The following is a 21,130-nucleotide window of genomic DNA, read 5'->3' as shown; positions in this document are numbered from 1 at the left end:
AACGCCGCTATCACGCGGCTAAACGGGGGTCCCTTACCCCCCAAATCCCCTCCGTTGTTCCCGGGGATCTCTTCCGCATAGAGGCAGGGCTAACCGCCGCAGCCCTGCCTCACGCGCGCCTGTCAGCGCGTATCTCTGCCTCTCCCCCGCCCCCTCAGTCTTCCTTCGCTGAGAGGGGCGGGGGAGAGGCGGCGATGCGCCGCTGATAGACGCGCTGAGAGGCAGGGCTGCAGCCGTTAGCCCTGCCTCAACAGCAGCAAAATCTACGACCAAGTTGTATAGTAGATTTTGCAGGGGGGGGGGGGGATTTGGGGGGTAAGTGACCCCCGTTTAGCCGCGGGATAGCGGCGTTTTAGCAGGGGCACACATGCCCCTGCTGAATATAAGCACTGAAGCGAGATTTATTCTCGTTTCAGTGTCTCTTTAAAATGCATTTACAGTATGCATTTAAGTAGCTCTTAGCAAAATGTACCACCCAAAGAAAGCCTAATTGGTGGCAGAAAAAACAAGATATAGTTCATTTCATTGCGATAAGTAATGATAAAGTTATAGAAGAATGAATGGAAGGAGCGCTGAAAGGTGAAAATTGCTCTGGTAGTCAAGTGGTTAAACAATACCAGGTGCCTGGCAGTCCTGCTTTCAGGTCAGTAGGGTCTAAATCACACACCCTTGTTCAGAGTCTATGGCTTAAAGCGGGGGTCCCCAACCTGTGGTCCGCGGCCCACTGGTGGTCCACGGGACGTTCCCAGTTGGACCGCAGGACTGTCCTCTTCCCCCCGCCCGTCCCCGTTATTACCTTAGCAGCGGCCACTTCCTTATACGTGTGTACTTTGGTATGGGTAGGTGGTGCCACCCGCCCGTCCCCGCCGCTGTTATTCCCTTAACAACGGCAACTCTCCCCTCTCCAGCGCATGTACTTATTCCAGCAGCATCTCCCGGCTGCTGTGTGTGATGCGGCAGGAAGCAGGGCTCGGTTCCCATAGTAACGGCGATACACATCGCCGCTACAGGAAGCCGCATCACAGACAGCAGCCGGGAGATGCTGCTGGAATAAGTACACGCGCCGGAGAGGGGAGAGCGGCCGCTGTTAAGGTAATAACAGCGGCGGGGACGGGCACCACCTACCCATACTGGGGATCTATACTGGCTATACTGGGGCACTACCTACCTATACTGAGCACTATACTAGCTAAACTGGGCACTATACTGGCTATACTGGGGCGCTATACTGGGCACTACCTACCTATACTGGGCACTATACTAGCTATACTGGGGCGCTATACTGAGCACCATCTTAGCTATACTGGGCACTATACTAGCCATACTGGGGCAACTAAACTCCCTACACTGGGGCAACTATGCTAGCTATGCCACTGCACCCTAGCGCCCCCCCCCCCCCCCTAGGACGCACACTTTCCACTAGGAACCCCCCCCCTCCCACACACACACACTTTCCTTTAGGATCCCCCCCCCCCCCCTAATCCCGGGGCAAAATTCCACGACTTTTCCAGGCAGAGCTTTGCGCTGTAGCTCTCCCTCTTCTGGAGTCAATCTCTGCTTCTCCCCGCCCCTCTCAGTGAAAGAAGAATGAGAGGGGCGAGGAGAGGCGGCGATCGGCGGAGAGTGAATCCAGTAGAGAGAGCTACAGCACAAAGCTTTGCCTCTACCAGGAAGCGCTCCCTGATTTTTGCCCTGGGAATTTGGAGGTTATAAAGCACTCGTTCTGCTGCGGGAATGCAGTGTTTCAGCACTGCTCATATTGCTTTACATAAATAGCAGGTAAAAAAGTATTTTAATTGGCTTCAGACTCTCTTTAATAAATAATGTATCACGCCGTTTCCTTCTGCCACTCTGCAATGGAATTTGGGCATTTTAAACACAATTCTAATTAAGAAAAAAAGGGACACGTGTATAAGTTGTCAACCTTATTTTTTATAGTAGAGTGAGTAAAAATGGCAGAAGTTGATTTTGAGTATAAGCAATAAATTCCCTTTTAACCACTTGAGGACCCACACTTTACCCCCCCCTTAAGGACCAGCGCTGTTTTAGCCGATCTGTGCTGGGTGGGCTGTGCAGCCCCCAGCACAGATCAGGGTGCAGGTAGAGCGACCAGATCGCCCCCCTTTTTTCCCCATTAGGGGGATGATGTGCTGGGGGGGGGGGTCTGATCGCTTCTGCCTGCTGGGTGTTGCGGGGGGGGGGCACCTCAAAGCCCCCTCCGCGGCGAGATTCCTCCCCTCCCTCTCCTACCTGTCCACCCCCGGTGGAGGCTATCCGTCCTGTGCAGCCAGTGACAGGCTGTCCCCTGTCGGCGACCCCCGGCCGCTGATTGGCCGGGGATCGCCGATCTGCCTTACGGCGCTGCTGCGCAGCAGCGCCGTACAATGTGAACAAAGCGGATTATTTCCGCTTGTGTTTACAGATCGGCGGCCCGCAGGCTTTTCACGGAGCCTCCCGCCGTGAATTGACAGGAAGCAGCCGCTCGCGCGAGCGGCTGCTTCCTGATTAATTAGCCTGCAGCCGGCGACGCAGAACTGCGTCGCTGGTCCTGCAGCTGCCACTTTGCCGACACACGGTATAAGCGTGCGGGCGGCAAGTGGTTAAACAACACCCTTGCAAAATACAATTAAACTTTAACTACCTGCGGACCAACGCAGTTTAAATCTATGGTGGGCGGCGCCGCGATTTTGACCTGACGTAAACTCTACGTCCCATTGACCGCGTGCCCCCGCCGCAATGTGCTGCCCTGCCGCCTCTATGACGGCAGAGCACTGTGCACCGGGCAGGAGCCGTTTTCATTGGCTCCTGGCCCTGTCATTCCTGTAAGCCGTTCCCATTGGCTTACATTGAGTGACAGGGTCAGGAGCCAATGAAAGTGGCTCCTGACCGGCGCACAGCGCTCTGCAGTCATAGCGATGGCAGAGAAAGCAACCTGCGGCGGGGACAGAGCGGTGTGACAGTCGGGAGCGGCGATTCGTCGAGAAGCGGCGGTTTACTGTACCAGCACCCTCTGGTCCTTAAGGGGGCAGAGGGTGCTGGTACTGAAGTGGTTAAATTAAACCCGAGATGAAAATATACTGATGAGATAAACAATTGTGTTTATTCTCCTAATATTATTATTATTTTTTTATATAGGATATCCCATGGGTTTATTTTATATATAAACAGTTACAAAGTAGATTGAATGTTTTGTTGCCTCTGCTCAGTGGCAGCCTATTAAGTGTCCCTGAGTTAGACAAAAGTCAATAGTTCATGTATTTTATCTCCCTCTGCTCTCAGAAGTTGTATTCTGCCAGGAAAACGTTTATGGCTGTAATTAGCTTATCAGTGAAGATTACTATATTCCCAAACAAGGTACCAACAAGACAGAAGCTGTCACTTCCATGCCTAGAAATTAACTCTTTCAGGCAGCAAAATAAATCAAGTAAAACAGCCTGGTTATTAATATGTTTTGCACTGTACATACACGTTTATCTTATGTCACATATTGCCTCGGGTACACTTTAAGCTGTGGAGAAAGAAAGACCCCTCCCCCCACACTACAGACATATGCATAGCTCTTACCAGTGTGAACCTTAATGTGCTGGTAGAGGGAGTTCCTCTGAGCGAACGTTCGGAAGCAGATGTCACATTTGAAGGGTTTGGCTCCAGTGTGAATGCGGTTGTGATGCTTTAGATATTCTTTTGAAGCAAAACTTTTTCCACACGTTTCACACATGAAAGGTCTCTCTCCTACGTAAGCAACACAGGTGACAAGTGACAACGTATTCTGCAGGACAGCTAGATTAGCAAATGGACTGATATACAGTATTCAAAAAGTAAAGAATACACAGACCAACATTAATGTGAATTAAGGGGCCCATACACTAATACTATTTCCTGCCGATATACAGCAGATTCAATCACTGTGATCGAATCTGCTGTGAAATCGTTGCGCAAACGCCGATCGATTTCCGTCCGAAAGCGATTGTTCCTGTCGATCTGTCTGCGTGGTAGATTTCGCTCGATCGCCGGCGGGTCGGGAGTGCGTCAATAGCGGTGTTCGAATGTCCGACGACCGACAATACATTACCTGATCCTGCCGGCGCGTATCCCCTCTGTCCCCGCTGCTCCTTCTCCTCTGGACTCCGGCAGGCTTCACTTCTTCCTGTCCTGACAGGAAGTTTAAACAGTAGAGCGGCATTAGCTTCACAGATGGTGAATCGATTTCAGGCTGAAATCGATTCACCATCTGTTTGTAGTAAAGGCAGCCATACGATCCCTCTCTGATCAGATTTGATCAGATAGGGATCTATCTGTTGGTCGAATCTGATGGCAAATCGACCAGTGTATGGCCACCTTTAGTGACACGAAGGAACAATATAAAATGAAGACTTCCCTGTGATAAGCGCTCTGCCCAGATAGCCAAGAGTACCTGTCACAACTTTAGGCATTCATACACTAATGTTTTCCACAGAACAATGAACAAGTGAAATCACTTACTGTCCTTTGTAGGGCACACAAGCTAATCCTTACCTCAGTAGTTGGAAGCTCCGGGATGGTCCAGAGGCTTCCCGAATCCTCATACAGCCCACCGAAAGCCCTCTTCCTACCATTCCAGCATAGTGTCCCTTTAAAAACGTATTAGACAAAAGCTTTTTTTACTAGTTACTTCTGTGGGCGCTGCCAGCCATGGACGAGCGCATCTGGATTGGGCATGCGTGATTAAAGCACCAGAAGAAAGCCGACTGGACAGCCTAGTGTGGTGGAGAAGGATTTTTTTTCAACTAGTTGCACCATGGGTACTTACCTAAGTAGAGGGAAAGCCTCTGGATTCCCCCGTCCCCCTTTGCCTTGCCGTTACAGCACTGAGTGCCCCCCCCCCGCCCAAAGCTCAGCAACAAAGGCTTGTCAGTAAAGCTCGGCTGCATTGCGCAGGGGTCTCACGCTCCTCAGTAGCATGCAGCGCTCAGCTTTTTCTGCCAAACCTAAGCAATGGCTCCTTACTACTGCACATGCGCAAGTGCGGCCATACCTATTCACGTACGGGAGCCATGCCCATTCACGTACAGAAGCTTGTTCACAAACTTTTGAGGATCCCAGCACTAGATGGGCGGTCGGGAGGAGGACAGGGGAAATCTTTTCTTTCGACCAAGGTAAGTATCAAACTTCTTGTCCTGTCAATCTCATGTTTGCTTTAAGCCTTGTAGAGACTTTCTAGCATTGATGGGTAATATAGTTGTTTGGCGATTATTCGGTCAACTCTGTTTGAGCAGGCAGAGCCGCATCATACGCTCTGTGATTAATCTAGTGCCATGTACTGTCCTATGAAACAGGGAAGGAGAAGCAGGAGTCTACCCAAAGTGCCCGGGTCAACAGGTTTCTTTTTAAGCAATTATTTTAGCATAACCACATTTGGATATGTTCAGCCAACATATCCAAAATGTTACCAGAACCTGCAACTTCCACCTTCGAAACATCTCCAAAATCCGCCCCTTTCTGACCCCAGACACTACCAAGCTTCTCATCCATGCCCTCATCATCTCCCGCCTTGACTACTGCAATGCCGTACTATCTGGCCTCCCCTTAAAAACGCATTGAACCCCTTCAATCAGTCATGAATGCAGCAGCTAGACTCATCAGACTTTCCCACTACTAGGTATCCACTTCTCCCCTCTGCGAAGCCCTACACTGGCTCCTTATCAGCTTCAGGATCAGTTTTAAGGCTTTGTGCCTTACCTACAAATCTGTGCACAAGACCTGCCCAACCTACATTTCTGAGCTCGTCAACAGATATATGCCTGTCCCCCCCCCCCCCCCCCCGGTCCTCCAATGATCTCCGCCTGACCTCCCCACGCATTTCTCATTCCCATGCACGCTTACAAGATTTCTCAAGAGCTGCCCCCACCCTATGGAACTCCCTTCCACTTCCCCTCAGACTCGCTCCTTCCTTCAACACCTTCAAGCAAGCCCTCAAAACACATTTCTTTAACCACTTAACGACCGCCTAACGCCCATAGGCGTCGGTATCTCCATGCCAGTTCACGGAGGGTGTCTCCGTGAACAGCCGGAGAGCCGCCGATCGCGGCTCGCCGGCAAAATGTAAACACGCGGGAAAGAAATCCCCGCTGTCTGATCGCCCTGGCTATTTCCTGATCGGTGCTGCGGGCTGGAGAGTCCACGCAGCACCGATCAGAAGAAAATCCCCTGGTCCTTAAGTGGTTAAGCCTACCCCACAACCACCATAACTCTGTCAATCACCCTTTCCATAGTCCTACCTTATGTGTCCCCCCACCCTTTAGATTGTAAGCCTTGGCAGGGCCTCGCCCTTCCCTTAGTGTGTCCTTCTTAATTTTAGTACCCCGGCAATTACACCCTTCTCATGGACTAACTAGCACTTGTTTTGCCGGGTCTCTGTAAACCGCATTTTATACCCTGATTGTATGTATAACCTTGTGCTATGTTGCATAACCGTTTGCTACCTCTCTGTCTGTCACCCCTTGTTGCAATGTATGTATCCCTATTTATTGTCCAGTGCTGCATAATATGTTGGCACTTTATAAATAAATAATAATAATAATAATAATAATAATAATAATGGTATGCCTCTATACAAATCTGTTTTATGAGCACAAGTTTGCCATCTGCTGGCTAAATAAAGGTATTGCATCACAAGGCAACATCTACAAGGGGCAAAAAGACAAACATTGAAAGGAAAAGAAAACATGCAAAAAGCTTCTTAGGAAAAAATGGATTTGACTGGCGAAACTATGGTAGTGGTTAAACTAGTGTGTGCAAGTAGCACACAGCATTTACCATTACTTACACCAGCTACATAGCGCAAGGTGCACAATTAGCGCAACCGACATTAACTAAGTAAACAATGTGCACCTCAGTAATAGGAGTTGTGCAACATGTGCTATGTAACTGGCATAAGCAATATAAAATTGCCTTGTGCTACCGATGTACAACAATGTTACTACTATTTACTGAATACACCCATATATTACAATGATAAAGGCTTGTCCTAGTCAAGATTCAAATGTCGGTTGCTAAGACAACAAGGTGTGTGTTCCAGCCACAGCTTGCATTTACTCCTGACCATTACCTGATAAATTTGTATCAGAGGGTGTAACTGAGAAATACACTTTTGCATTATCCAATTGTTTCTATCCACTCTTAAAGAGGAACTCCAGTGAAAATAATTTAATAAAAAAAAGTGCTTCATTTTTACAATAATTATGTATAAATGATTTAGTCAGTGTTTGCTCATTGTAAAATCTTTCCTCTCCCAGATTCACATTCTGACATGTATTACATGGTGACATTGTTACTGTGGGCAAGTTATGTAGCAGTTTCTAGCTGCTCTGGCTGTTAGAGACAGCTTTAAACAGCCATTTCCTGTCTGTGAACATTGTTACATTGTGGCAGTTTGCCCAGAGTACCGCGGTATTCAGAGCCTCTTGTGGGAGGGGTTTCAGCACAAAATTAGTCACACAGCGCCCCCTGATGGTCTGTTTGTGAAAATCATTCTATTTCTCATGTAAAAGGGGGTATCAGCTACTGATTGGGATAAAGTTCAATTCTTGGTTGGAGTTTCTCTTTAAACGGAAGGTTCAGGGAAACCTTTAAAAAAATAAAAATCCATATCCACTTACCTGGGGCTTCCTCCAGCCCGTGGCAGGCAGGAGGTGCCCTCGCCGCCGCTCCAGAGGCTTCCGGTCGTCTTCGGTGGCCGACCCGACCTGGCCAGACCGGCTGCCAGGTCGGGCTCTTCTGCGCTCCAAGGACGGGCTCTTCTGCGTCCCACGCGGGCGCGCTGACGTCATCGGACGTCCTCCGGGCTTTACAGCCCGGAGGACGTCCGATGACCTCAGCGCGCCCGCGTGGGACGCAGAAGAGCCCGACCTGGCAGCCGGCCTGGCCAGGTCGGGTCGGCCACCGAAGACGACCGGAAGCCTCTGGAGCGGCGGCGAGGGCACCTCCTGCCTGCCACGGGCTGGAGGAAGCCCCAGGTAAGTGGATATGGATTTTTATTTTTTTAAAGGTTTCCCTGAACCTTCCCTTTAAAGGGTACCTGAAGTCACTTAAAAAAAAAAAAAAATGTTTTTACCTCAGTAGGGGAAAGCCTCTGGATTGTCCAAAGTCCCTACGTTCCTGTGCTGGAACCTCTTTTTCAATATTCAACAACAATGCTGAATATTGCTAGCGACTGCACACTGCCCATGGGCGCAGAGAGCCACACTACCCTTGAACTCCAGCCTAAACAAACATACTGTCATTAACCACTTTCGGATACCGGGTGGTTTGGCTGATCTGTGCTGCGGGGGCTCTTCAGCCCGCAGCACAGATCAGAAATCAGGCAGGGCGATCAGACCTCCCCCCTTTTTTCCCCACTAGGGGGATGTCCTGCTGGGGGGGTCTGATCGCCGCCGCGCTGCTGTGCCTAGCGGGGGGGGGGGGGGGGGGCTCCTCAAAGCCCCCCTCCGCAGCACTAGTCCTCCCTCTGCCTCCTTCCCTCCCTCTCCCGTCCCCTGTGTGCGGCGCAGGACGGAAAGCCGTCCTGCGCCGGATAGGATAGGCTTCAGCCTATCAGGTGCCGGCGGTCCCCGGCCAATCAGAGGCCGGGGATCGCCGATCTCTGCCACGGCGCTGCTGCGCAGCAGCGCCGTTTACATGTAAACACCGGGGAAGATCTTCCCCGTGTGTTTACATTTACCCTGCGAGCTGCGATCGGCGGCTCGCAGGGTGCTCACGGAGACACCCTCCGTGAACTGACATGGAACGGCCGCTCGTACCCATGGAAACCACTTCAGGATTCAGGGGCGTAGTTAAGCGTACGCAGAATCCTGAAGTGGTTAAGTTACATTAGTTATGTTAATAAAATAGATAGGTAATATAATCTCTTACCCACACTGTTTTAAAAGAACAGGCAAATGTTTGATTTCATGATGGCAGCCATCTTTTTGGTTGAAAGGAGGTGACAGGGAGCCTGAGACACAGTTCCAACTGTCCTGAGCACCTCTCCCAGTTGCTAGGCAACGTGAACAACAACATAGGAAATCCCATCATGTTCTGCACAGCATCAGGAAAAAAAAGCCTGGGCTTATTTTCTTTGATGGGTGGAGCTCAGCTAAAAATGCAGCTAAAAATGATGCTTTGGTAAGAAAAACAAAGTTCTGATGCTGTGAAACTGTTAAAGAAACACCAAGCTTTTTCAGTTCTGCTGAGCAGATTTTTAGTCCGGAGGTTCATTTTAACTGTGTTTATTGCTGCATATTAAAACATGCCAACGCTTCGAGACGATGTGTCTCTTTCTCAAGGACAATAATGCAAAAGCAAAGGTGCACTCCTGGAGAGAAAGTTGATGTGCACAAGAGGGTCGTGGCTGGCAGCGGATGGGTCCTGGAAAGCCCCTGGGGAATACAGAGGCTTGCCCCCTACCGATGTCAGAACATTTTTTTTAAACCTTCAAGCTTACTTTAAACCTTGCGCACATGCAAGATGGTTTTTAGCTGAGGTGGCTGTCTCTGCCAAGAATTTACCATGTATATGGCAGGCCCAATGCACAGAGAGATCCATCCTGTTGGATCAACTTGTCTGAGTGCAGGCAGATGCTATTGTTCTGCTCATATCCTCTTCTGCTCCATCATGCGCAATTTGTCATACCTCCGCCTTAGCAGCAGAACAAATTACTAGCTTCTAGGCTAGAGATACATCTGTACAGAACTCGCCCCAAACTGTGAACTCAGGCGTAGAGTTCTGATCCCTACGGGTGACAACAACTGTACATGTGTAAGCACCTTAAACGACAACTGAAGTGAGAGGTATATGGAGGTTGCCATATTTATTTACTTTTAAACAATACCAGTTGCCTGGAAGCCTGGCTGATCCATGTGGCTGCAGTAGTGTCTGAATCAGACCAGAAACAAGCACGCAGCTAATCTTGTCACATCTGACAATGTCAGAAAAACCTGACCTGCTGCATGCTTGTTCAGGGCCTATGGCTAAAAGTATTAGAGGCAGAGGATCAGCAGGGCTGCCAGGCAACTGGTGCTGTATAAAATATATATGGCAACCTCCATATACCTCTCACTTCCGTTGTCCTTTAAGGGTGCCTATGCACAATGATTGTTGCCCGCAGTCTCTCAGGCCACGCTCCATGCTGGAGTGCTGTACAGACACCTCACTAGCCTACAGCCTAGTGACGCATTCTGTTGCCTATGGGGGGGGGGGGGGGGGGGACAGCGCAGCAAGGAAGCAAATAATACGCTCGGCAGAGGTGATCCAGCACTCTGGATATTCCTGCGGCACACCAGGGTGGCTGTTCATGCTACATTCCTGGCAGAGGCTGCTGGTCAGGGCTATCTCGACTGTGTTTAGACTACCATGTCTACCAACAGACTTGGTACACTAAAGCAGAAAAAGGTTTATTTCCACAGTAAGAAGCCTCATAAAGGTCCCCTAACTAGATGGTTTAACCCCTTGTATCTGGGGAAAAGCTGAGAGACTTATTTTGCAAACAGCAGTAAAATGAAAGAAATGTGGAGCTTCAATAATTTGTATTCACTTCCTTGTGTGCAAGACACAGCCCCTCATTACAGCGCCCCCTGCAGTATCATGCAGTTATAACATACATATGACCTTTTCAGGCACTCCTACATTATTGTCCTTTTGGTATATGGTTACCTGTGTGACAGCGTTTGTGATAAATCAGCATGTGGTTCTGTGTAAATTTGGCTCCGCATTCTTCACAGGCAAATGGTTTTTCTCCAGTGTGAATTCTGGTGAAAAAGAACAAAAATGTTCCTGTGAATAAAACCACCGCATCATCAGACACAGCTACAGGTAAGTCACCTGACAGCTGAACTAAAATCATGAAAAGTTCCAGCTGCAAGATTGTTATGGAGAGGTTTCTCATTGCATGCATTTCCATATTCAGTGCCTCAAGAAAATAATCTGCAAACTCAGGGTGAAATTTCCCAGTGGGAGGACTCAAGCCTATGACCTTCTCTGTACTTCTGGATCACGGGTGCCTGCATTGGACTTCACTGAGGGAATGCAGATGCAGCACGGGCGCATGGTGATTAGCAGTCGTGCCTTGCAGTGCTGGATCTCCGGTTCGAATCCCAGTCAAGGCACCATCTGCATGGAGTTTGTATGGTCTCCTCGTGTCTGCATGGTTTCCTTCAGGCACTCAGATTTCCTCCCACATCCAAAAAATATACAGATAAGTTAATTGGCTTCCCCCTAAATTGGCCCTAGACTATGATACATACACTACACGATACATACATAGACATATGACTATGGTAGGGATTAGATTGTGAGCCCCTCTGAGGGACAGTTAAGTGATAAGACAATATGCTCTGTATAGCACCTCGGAAGATGTCAGCACTATATAAATACTAAATATTAATAAGGCACAGTACAGGCATCCTCTGTGCTGGAAGCAGATGGATTTGCTGATCTTGGTTGTTTTAAACATGCAAAACATCCTGCTCACTGCAGCTTTAGAAAGCAGCCTTATTTATTTTTACAAGCCCCCCCCCCCCCCATTAATTAAGATGACTTACAACCACCAAAATTGTGTGCAATGGACTTCTGGAAGAATCTTGAAGTCTTCTACAAAAACACTATATATAGTGTACAGGACTGCCCCTTAAAAGGGGAACTTAAGTCTAAACAAACATACTGTCATTAAGTTACATTAGTTATGTTAATTAGAATAGATAGGTAATATAATTTTTTACCCACCCAGTTTTAAAAGAACAGGCAAATGTTTGTGATTCATGGAGGCAGCCATATTTCTGGTTGAAAGGAGATGACAGAGAGCATAAGACACAGTTCCAACTGTCCTGTGTCCTGATAACCCCTCCCAGCTGCATGCGCTAGGCTTCAAATGTTAAATTCAAAATGTAAAAATTTGCACCAAAACAGCAGAACGAGAACAACATCAGAAATCCCATCATGCTTTGCACAGCATCAGGAGAAAAATGCCCCGGGCAGTTTTCTTCTGTGCAGCTAAAATGAGGCTTGTATAAGAGAAACAAAGTTCTGATGCTGTGAAACTGTTAAAGAAACACCAGGCCTTTTCAGTGCTGCTGAGTCGATTTTTAGTCTGGAGATTCACGTTAACTACCTAAAGACCGCTCCACGACAAATGGCGTGCAGTCCTGGGGGCGTGTTTTGCAGGAGATCGCACGCTCCATCATCAGTCTCCCAGTGGCGATCGCCACTAGGAGACTATTAGATGGCGAGACCGCCATCTATTTACATTGTACGGCGCTGCAATCTACAGCAGCGCTGTACTGGGGACAGTCATGACACTCGGCTGTCCCGTGGAGAGGCACAGAGAGCGATCGGCTCTCATAGGCTGATGTCTATGATAGATGATCGCAGGGATTGGCCGGCGGGGGTAGGGAGGGTCTAAAATAAAAAAAAATAGCAAATTTATAAAAAATAAAAAAATAAACATCCCAACAGAGAAAATCACTTGTGCCCCGAGTTGTATGGCCCTGCAGCAAGCCCTTACAGCTGCAGTGGCCTAATTTGTAAAAAATAGCCTGGTCACTGGGGGGGGTGGGTGGAGGGGGTACAGCCTGTGGTCCTTAAAGTGGATCCGAGATGAACTTTTACTCATTGCATAATTGTGTTCCCTTCCTATTGTTTATAAGGCATTCCTCAAGCCAAATACTTTTTTGTTTTAATACTCTAATTCCCTATAAACTAAACAAGCCTCGCCCACAGATTTTCAGAGAGCCTTGGCATTTTCAGACAGTAGCAAGGGCTCATGGGAGCTCAGTCTGGGCAGGTATTACTAGCCAGAGATTTCAGAGGCAGAGGGGAGGAGGGAGGATTAGGTTTTTTTTCACAGGCTGCAGATAAGCTTGACTGTGTGTAATGTTTACAAACAACATGGCTGCTGTCATTGTATCACAGGAAGAAATAATCATATTCTATTGAAGCTAGATTTGCTGCGTAAACAATCTAAACTTTAGATAAGATATATAGACAAGTTACTTGTTATAGTTAAGTTTTTCATCTCGGATCCGCTTTAAGTGGTTAAAGTACGCCTGTAGTAAGATAAAAAGTTATACTTACCTCAGCAGTTGGAAGTCTCTAGATGGCCCAGAGGCGTCCTCCTCCAGCCCACCATTCCATTGTCCCTCTGTACCTATTCCATTGGCAACAATGAAATGGTTTCTTTTGGTTGCCAGCGTGCCCATGGACAATTGCCTTCGCAAGTAAGGCAAAAAGCTTGTGTACTCGGAGGATCTTACTTGTGCATGCCCACATCAGATGCACTCATCCACAGCCCAGAGCAAGGCCAGGAGGACCCTGCACTGGAACAGTGGGCTGTATGGGGATCCAGGAAGCCTCAGGACCATGCAGGAGCTTCCAACTAGTATCTTATTGACTTCAGGTGTCCTTTAAAACATAATAATGCGATTACTTCCCTTTGTCAGAAATGCAAAAATTATTATGCATCACTTTAGAACCATGGACAGCAGCATGCAAATCCTTTTTTTTGCCTATGTCCCAGGAAATCATCTGAATCTGTGCAGATGTATGGGACAGTGATGGCTCTTATAGTGACTGTGTAGTGAGAGGAACTTTGTCCTATTAACCAATGCTGACTCCCTGGCTGTCTTGTTAATCCACTGCCTAATGCTTTTAGCCACAAATCCAGAATGAGTATTCAGATCAGGTGATCTCATTACAATTATTCTATACAATTAATATTATGTAGTATTTATAATCTAATCGCTACCATAGTCATATGTCCAAATATGTATTATGTAGCGTATGCATGGTAGTCCAGGGCCAATTTAGGGTGAAGCTAATAACTTAACTGAATGTTTTTGGGATGTGGGAGGAAACCGGAGTGCCGAGAAAAACCCCATACAGACAACGGGGAGAACAAGGCAGTACCCCGGCTGGGATTCAAACCTGGGGACCCAGCGCAGGAAGGCGAGAGTGCTTTCCACCACGCCCCTGTGCTGCCCACAATCAGGGGACATTAACTGCATGCTTGATTCAGGTGTGATGCAAGCATCACTGATTGTTTAAAAAGGAAATAAAATATGGCCGCCCACATATCCCTCTCACTACAAAGTCAATAATACTGAATCATTAATCCAGCATACATGCAACTGTTCGCCCACGCAGGCACCGGTAGAACATACAAACTCCATGCAGACAGTGCCCTGGCTGAGATTCTAACCAAAGGTTAGTTCAAAAACTAAAGGCGAGAGTGCTAACCACTAGGCCACCATGCTGCCCAAAGTTTAGGGTATGTACGATACTGTGGGTTTGGGGGTGTGAAATATGAAGTGCCCAGTTAACCTGCAGCATTTCCTCCATTTACATTGAAGCACCCTATATCCGCTGCTTGTGCGCCGGAGTGAACACTTACCTCATGTGAGTTTTTAGTGCGGATGTCTGGGAAAACCTGGCATTACACATGGAACATTTGAAGGGTTTATCGCCTGTATGAGTTCTTTCGTGAAGCCTCAAAGCAGTCTTAGAGCTTAAGCCTTTCCCACACTCTTGACAAAAATGCCTTTCACCGCCCCCCTCGTGGACTTGCAAAATATGCCTCTTAATGTCTTTTTTCCTCTTGAACTTTTTGCCACACAGCTCACAGGGGAAATGCCGCTCACTGCTGTGAACGTGACGCTGGTGGCTTTTCAAGTTGCACTTATTAGCAAACGTCTGATTGCAAGTGTCACACTGGTAGATCTCCTCAGTACCGCCATGATTCTGCTTGGAGTGCTTCAAGTATGCCTTTTCATCCACAAAGTTCTCCCCACAGATGGGGCATTCAACTCCTTTATCAGCTGATTGGCTATTATCTTCATCATCATCATGATTGGTTTTCCCATTCTCCCCCAGTTCACATGGGCTATCCTCATCCTCCTCAGCTTTAATACTGTCCTCAGTCTGCTCATCCATTAGTTCCTCATGGCACAGCTCTTGTTCCTTCCCTATCCCATTCAGCAAAGAGTCAATGTCTTCACTGTCCTGCTGTTCCCGAAGTCGCCGTGTATATTTCTTCTTAGGAATTTCAACAACAGCTTTCTTTCCAGCTAGGCGACCACTCGATCTTCTGGATTTGGCTGGCGAGTGTTTTAATTGTTCCCTCTTCTGTTCGGTGTACTCTTCGACAACTATTATTGAAGAGTCCATGCAAGACTCTCCACTGATTTTGCCTTCTTGCCCACTTGGAAAGGTAGAGGAGCTACTGGTGACCGGAACATCATCTTCTCCAGAAGACTGTATGTCCGTAAGAGAATTTATATGCAGTTCCTGCATGTCGTCCTCGGCCTCCTGAGATTCTGCAATGTTCTGCAGGTCCAACCACACCGATTCTTCCAGCAACTTCTTTTTATGCTGGCTACAGATTTCAATCAGATCCACGCATCTGATTTTTTCTGCCAGGTCGCTCATACGCTGGAGTCTGTCTTCTTCTACTTCGACCTTGGAAGTATAGACAAACTGTAGGAAAGAAGTGAAGTCCACAGCTGCTATTTCATTCAGCACAACAGAGGTACAGCCCAACAGCTTGTCATTGGTTAATATCTCCTTGAAATAAGTGCTGGAGGCAGCCAAGACTGCCTTGTGGGCAGCGAACTCCTCGGCAGACCCCTCATACTCCACCCTTACAGTTACATCGCATAGGTGGCCCAGCTGCTGTAGCTTGTGCATTTCCTGCAGGAGGTGGTCAGGCAGGGACTTAGACTCCAGCAAGACATGAGTGCTTTCCATTGCAGAAGCGTTCGACTGGAATCTGGAAAACAAAGAGTAATAGCCAGTGAGTGAAAATAACACATTTTTCATTTCCATAATTTATGTTGTGCTAATATATTCTGTAAACCTTTACAAAACAGAGACAATCACTTGCGTCAGTCCAAGAAAGAGCTCATATTTAGCTGAAAGTGCTGGGACTTCACTTACCAATAAGAACGATGGCCCATATGCAAATTAACTTTTTCTCCTGTGTTGTCTCCTAGGAGATATTTTCACCCCTTGTCAATAAAATGCCTTATAAGCCACCAGCAAGCAAGAAAATACTCAGAATAATTGTAATAGTACTTTAATGCTGGAAATACAGCAGGATTTGTTTGGCAGATAGATGGCTTGATAGATCATTTCAGAAAGGTCCGATCTGATTGATAGTTTTTCTGATCTATTTCTCATGGAAGTGAGTGGAATTCAATAAAAAAAATAAAAATAAAAAGCGGACAATAAATTTGCCGAAAAAACTATTGTGTGCTCCCAGCATTACACCTACTTTTTGTTTTTCAATTGCAAAATGTTGAAACGTTATTTTAAATATTTATGGGTAACATTCATACCAATTAACTCAGGGCTCATTCACACTAGGGGGTGTTTGACATTTTTTTAAGCTCTGGCGATTTTCAAAATAGCCCTGAAAGCGCTTGTGCAATGACTCTCTATGACAGAGTTCACATCTAAGCGGTTAGTTTCCGATCCGCTCAGAAAAGCGCTGCATGGGCCATTTTTGAGGCGATTCTGCCTCAATGGGAAGTATAGGAAAACGCAAAACGCTCACAAAATTGATTTGTGCAGCGACTGCATCAGTGGTTTTAAGAATAAATGCATTATATTTATTATTTTCCGGATCAAAGAGTTCACTTCCTGACTAACATCAGGAAGCGAAAAAACGCAATTGCTCTGCAAAAGCGCTTAGAAAAGCACTTAACAAAAAAACGTACAACACACAGGGATCAGGGAAAAAAAAAAAAATTAAAAAACGGCCAACGGGAACGGCCACGCGAGCGGAACGCAATGTGAACAAGGCCTCGGGGCTTAAGCACCTTTGTGCACTTCTGAGCATTTTAGCAACACATCAATATTAAAGACTAATATGCAATGCACAAAAGTGTTCATGCCCTAAAAGTTGTTGCTGGATAGTACAACTATTTGCCAGCAACAAAATTGCGTAAAGTGCCACTGTTGCTATGTTATGCTCCTTCTAGTCCCCCTGCTACTTAAAGCAAACGCGAGTGAGGTGGTGGCGTGTGTGTGGATGGGGGAACTAATGCGTTCATACACTGCGGGAGTGCAGTCACGAGCAGAGGTGTGGAGTCAGTACAAAAATCATCCGACTCCAGCTCCGACTCCTCAGTTTATGAAACCAACTCCAGGTACCCAAAATGGGTCCAACTCCTCGACTCCGACTCCTTAGTCCAATACTTACCAGGGCTGTGGATTTGGTACAAAAATCATATGACTCCGACTGCCTGCATGCACTGAGTTAAAATAATGTGATCCATTATAACACAGATGTGAACAGCCCCATGGAATTGTATGAGCAGTGAGTTGACATGCAGAATTATTCTGCAATGTAACCGAGCACTGTGAATCCAGCCTTACTTGCACTGGGAGCCACGGCCATTTCCCATTGAGCTCCTGTTCTGCTGTGTAGCCACAGCCCGTATCTCTAAGCCGTGCCATGCATGGCTATAGGGATTCAGCTGCGTGCTACACAAATCTGCAGCAAGCCGTCCAGATTCACACCAAAGTGCAATCTGGAAGACAAGCCACTCGAAAGATAGGAGTTTCCCTGTGCAGCTCGCAAGCGAGGAAACACTGCAGATTCGCCATCAGTGGAAACATTCAGAAAAGGGCAGGATTGGGATTGCGCTATTTAAATCGAACCTGAGGTGAGAGGGATATGGAGGCTGCCATATTTATTTCCTTTTAAGCTAGATGCACACTTAGCAGAAACGCAAGCGTTGAGGAAAATGCTGAGTTTTTGCCGCTAATGGAAGTCTATGGGCCGCAGGCAAAAAAAAAACCAAAAAAAAACCACGCATATGCGTTTTCAAACATGCGTTTTTAAACAAAGGTTTTGTTGCATAATATTCAAAAACACATGAAAAACGCACATAATGAAAGTCAATGGGAACGAAATGGTATGCGGTTTCTTTTTTTTAAAAGTTTTGCAATGTATTTCCGCTTCCTGTTGTCTTCCTAGTAAATAGCATAAAACAAAATTGAAATACGCATATAATCTCAGAAAAAAAAAAAAAAGTGCTTGGGTTAAAAATCAAGAAATTGAAAATCTATCCTACACCATCCAAAGATTGTACAGATATTCCCATCAATGCCAACTTGAGGTTTCTTGTTTTTCAACACAAAATTAAAAATGTTGCTATTTTTGGTACAACGCATTGTTTTTATCCGATTCCCATAAAATTAGATCTCTTTATTGTATAGAGTTTGATCCCCCCTCCCCTTTTTAGACAATGCGTACAGTGAAATTGCTGCCTCAGCAGATACATTGCTGGACAGATTCTGTGCATTTCTCAGCCCATCACGGCTATGGTTCAGCTGTGCTTTGAAAATGAATGCGTTGTGAGCTGCAATAGAGGTGTTGCCATTACACTGTAATGGCAACACACCTGGCCGATACAATGACAATCTCTGCTGCCCATCACTTTTTCCTGCCATGCTTGCGCACTTCCTGTACAAAAACACACATGCACTGATTAATTAGTCATCCTCAATTGGCCAGTACCAATCACTCACTATCTCCACCCCCAGTTTTAGTACCGACCTCATAGCCTTCAAGCCCACCTCCTTATATGTAAATAAGACCCAGTGGGGAACATTATCCAAGCCACCAACCAAATAGGTTTAATAAAGCATGCCCAAAGCCCCGTGGGTACTGTAGTGGCATTTGAGTTTACGGACAAGGGCGGAGTAAGGATTTAACATTTGCACAGGCAGTGTATCTATAGGCAGCACAAAATAACAGGAATAGCCAGAGGCCTCTCACACGCAGAGTGACTCCGGACACAATCAACTTTGCTCACTCAGAACAAGTGCATAACTCCCAACTGTGCCTTTTTCAGAAGTGACAGTCCCTCGTTGGGAACCAAATCCCTCTTTGGGAACCAAATCCCTCTGTCCATCTTTCACCCTTTGTCCCTCTTTCAGGACTGATGTACAGATCTGTGTAAATATATGTATTTTTTTTACTGAAAACGTTTTTCATTTCATCATTCAAGTTCCATTTACTGTCAACTTTATTCCCAGGTTTTAAATTGATATATTTCTTTAGTGTTCTCCCCAGGCTCTTTTAGCCGGGTGCTCCACCCGGCTAGTTTTGGTGAGCACCCGGCTGTCATCAGCTCACCTTCTCCTCTGCAGTAAGCAGACTTGTACACAGAAGCACCGGCCCTGCATTCTCTTATCTCGCCCCACCCGGCTACTTTTTCGTGCCACCCGGTTGGAAAAAAATTCTGGGGAGAACACTGTTCTTATTTTCAAATAACAATAATAAGATGAAAAATAAATCAGAATAGAAAGGAACAGAGCGAATAATCTTATTTCTCTACCATCACAGCAGGATTTGTACTTTTTACCACCCAAGGCCAACTATCACCAGACCCGGTCTGTCCACAGCCGCACTGCATTAGAGTTTGCAGATAGCAGCAGGTGGTCAGGAACGGTCCGGGTCTGGCTACAGTGTGTTTACTGGTGGAGCTGGAGGGGCAGAGGACTCATCTTGGAGTCGGATGAGAGTGCCGGCTGCAGCAGCGGTATGACCAATAGCTCCGTTTGCTCTTTGTCTGCCCCCACTTTTACTGCCTCTCACTCAGCCACCCCTAAACAAGGCTGAATTTCTGGTGCCCTAAGCCACGGCCTATGTTGCCTTGCCACAAATCCCTCCCTGCCTGCCTACCACACTCATGGTTTTATCTCTACCACAACCTAAGGCCAATTTAGGTAGAAGTCACTTACTACTAGAGTGTATTTTGGGAGGTTTGAAAACACACATATAAACTTATACAGTGGCCTGGCTGGCATGCAAATATAGGGCTACAGTGCAAGAATGCTGTCCACTACTTTATAGTGCTGCTCACAGAAACATCACAGTGCTCGAGATAATATTTGCATTACTTCCAGTGCAAGGAAATTATGATACCAGATAACATGTAGCTCACAGCGGTTTAGAAACAGAAGACATGGATATTAAATAGGTGACAATTCATTGCACTGCTGGTGGCGCAACTTGGTGACTGCTGGGGAGGGTCTCCTCCTGCCTGATCTTCCTCCCCAATCCTGCTCCCCCCGCATCAGACAGCCCGTCACTCACATACCTCCCTCCACATTCATAGGAGGCGTCGCACAGTCACGGGTGAATACGGTGGGACCGGAAGTGATGAAGATATACGGTAGCAAGGCAAAGACTTCGCCATCCTACTCTGGCCAATCAGCATCAGCTATGCAAATTCCCAATGTCATACTGACAGGGAATGGACGAGAGAAGAATGATGATTGGCTGAGGCATCAATCAGCGCGCGTTATGCAAATTTCTAGTGTCACAGTGACAGGGAATGGACATGATTGGCTGAGGAAGCAGCTATTTCGGAGTCGCCCTGCCGGTGCAATGTCAGAATGGGCAGCCCGGAAGCAGCCTTCCTCACTGAGTATCACGCATGCTCAGTGGGAAGTTAGACATTATTTACCTGAAAATACTCCGCTTCTGCACCACGTACACTCCCGAAATTTTCAGGGGAGGGAGGGGACCCCCAGATCTAGCTCTGTGTCGAATTGCAGCCCCCGAGCCCCGCTAGTTCCCGAGAAAGGTTTGCTGCAATCAGTCTCGGGAACCAGCGGGGCTCGGGGGCTGCAATTCGGCACAGAGCTAGATCTGGGGGTCCCCTCCATTCCCTGAAAATTTCGGGAGTGTACGTAGTGCGGAAGCGGAGATATTTAGGACGTTTTACGTGGCTGCACAATTTAATGGGACGCATTACTGCGCATGCGGGGCTGCCCATTCTGACACTACACCTAGAGATGCGAAGGTTCGGATCTTTTCAATGATCTGGATGATTCGAATCGGATCATTGAAAAGATCCGGATTTTTGATTCGAATCTCGGATCATTTTACAAGGGAAGCATTCGGGGGTGAAATGACTAGCAGGACTAGCAGGACGGTGGACACACAGAGAAGGGGAGAAGATGGACAGAGGGCAGGGAGTGGACAGAGAAGGGAAGAGGGACGTGCAGAGAGCAGAAATGTTTGTTTGCACAGAATACCCACATGCTGCAATCACATGCTTTGCATATATTTCACCTATATGTTCATCTGTATACTCTGAATGCAAAC

The 21,130-nt window shown here is 47.1% G+C and overlaps 1 protein-coding gene across 1 annotated transcript in view; it reads right to left on the bottom strand.

Moving 5' to 3' along the window:
- GZF1 (GDNF inducible zinc finger protein 1) overlaps positions 1 to 20,192 on the bottom strand; it is a 26,306-nt gene extending 6,114 nt beyond the window's left edge. Inside the window, exons 1-4 of the mRNA XM_068279622.1 lie at positions 20,118 to 20,192; positions 14,399 to 15,772; positions 10,669 to 10,763; positions 3,565 to 3,732 (exon numbers count right to left, since the gene is read on the bottom strand). Coding sequence (XP_068135723.1) covers positions 3,565 to 3,732; positions 10,669 to 10,763; positions 14,399 to 15,750 — 1,615 coding nt within the window. The 5' untranslated portion in view covers positions 15,751 to 15,772; positions 20,118 to 20,192. The remainder of the gene's footprint in view (positions 1 to 3,564; positions 3,733 to 10,668; positions 10,764 to 14,398; positions 15,773 to 20,117) is intronic.
- Between the last annotated feature and the right edge of the window lie 938 nt (positions 20,193 to 21,130).

Source organism: Hyperolius riggenbachi, chromosome 4 (assembly GCF_040937935.1).
Source record: "Hyperolius riggenbachi isolate aHypRig1 chromosome 4, aHypRig1.pri, whole genome shotgun sequence".
Taxonomy (NCBI): Eukaryota; Metazoa; Chordata; class Amphibia; order Anura; family Hyperoliidae; genus Hyperolius; species Hyperolius riggenbachi.
This window is presented reverse-complemented; position numbering and strand designations above follow the sequence as displayed.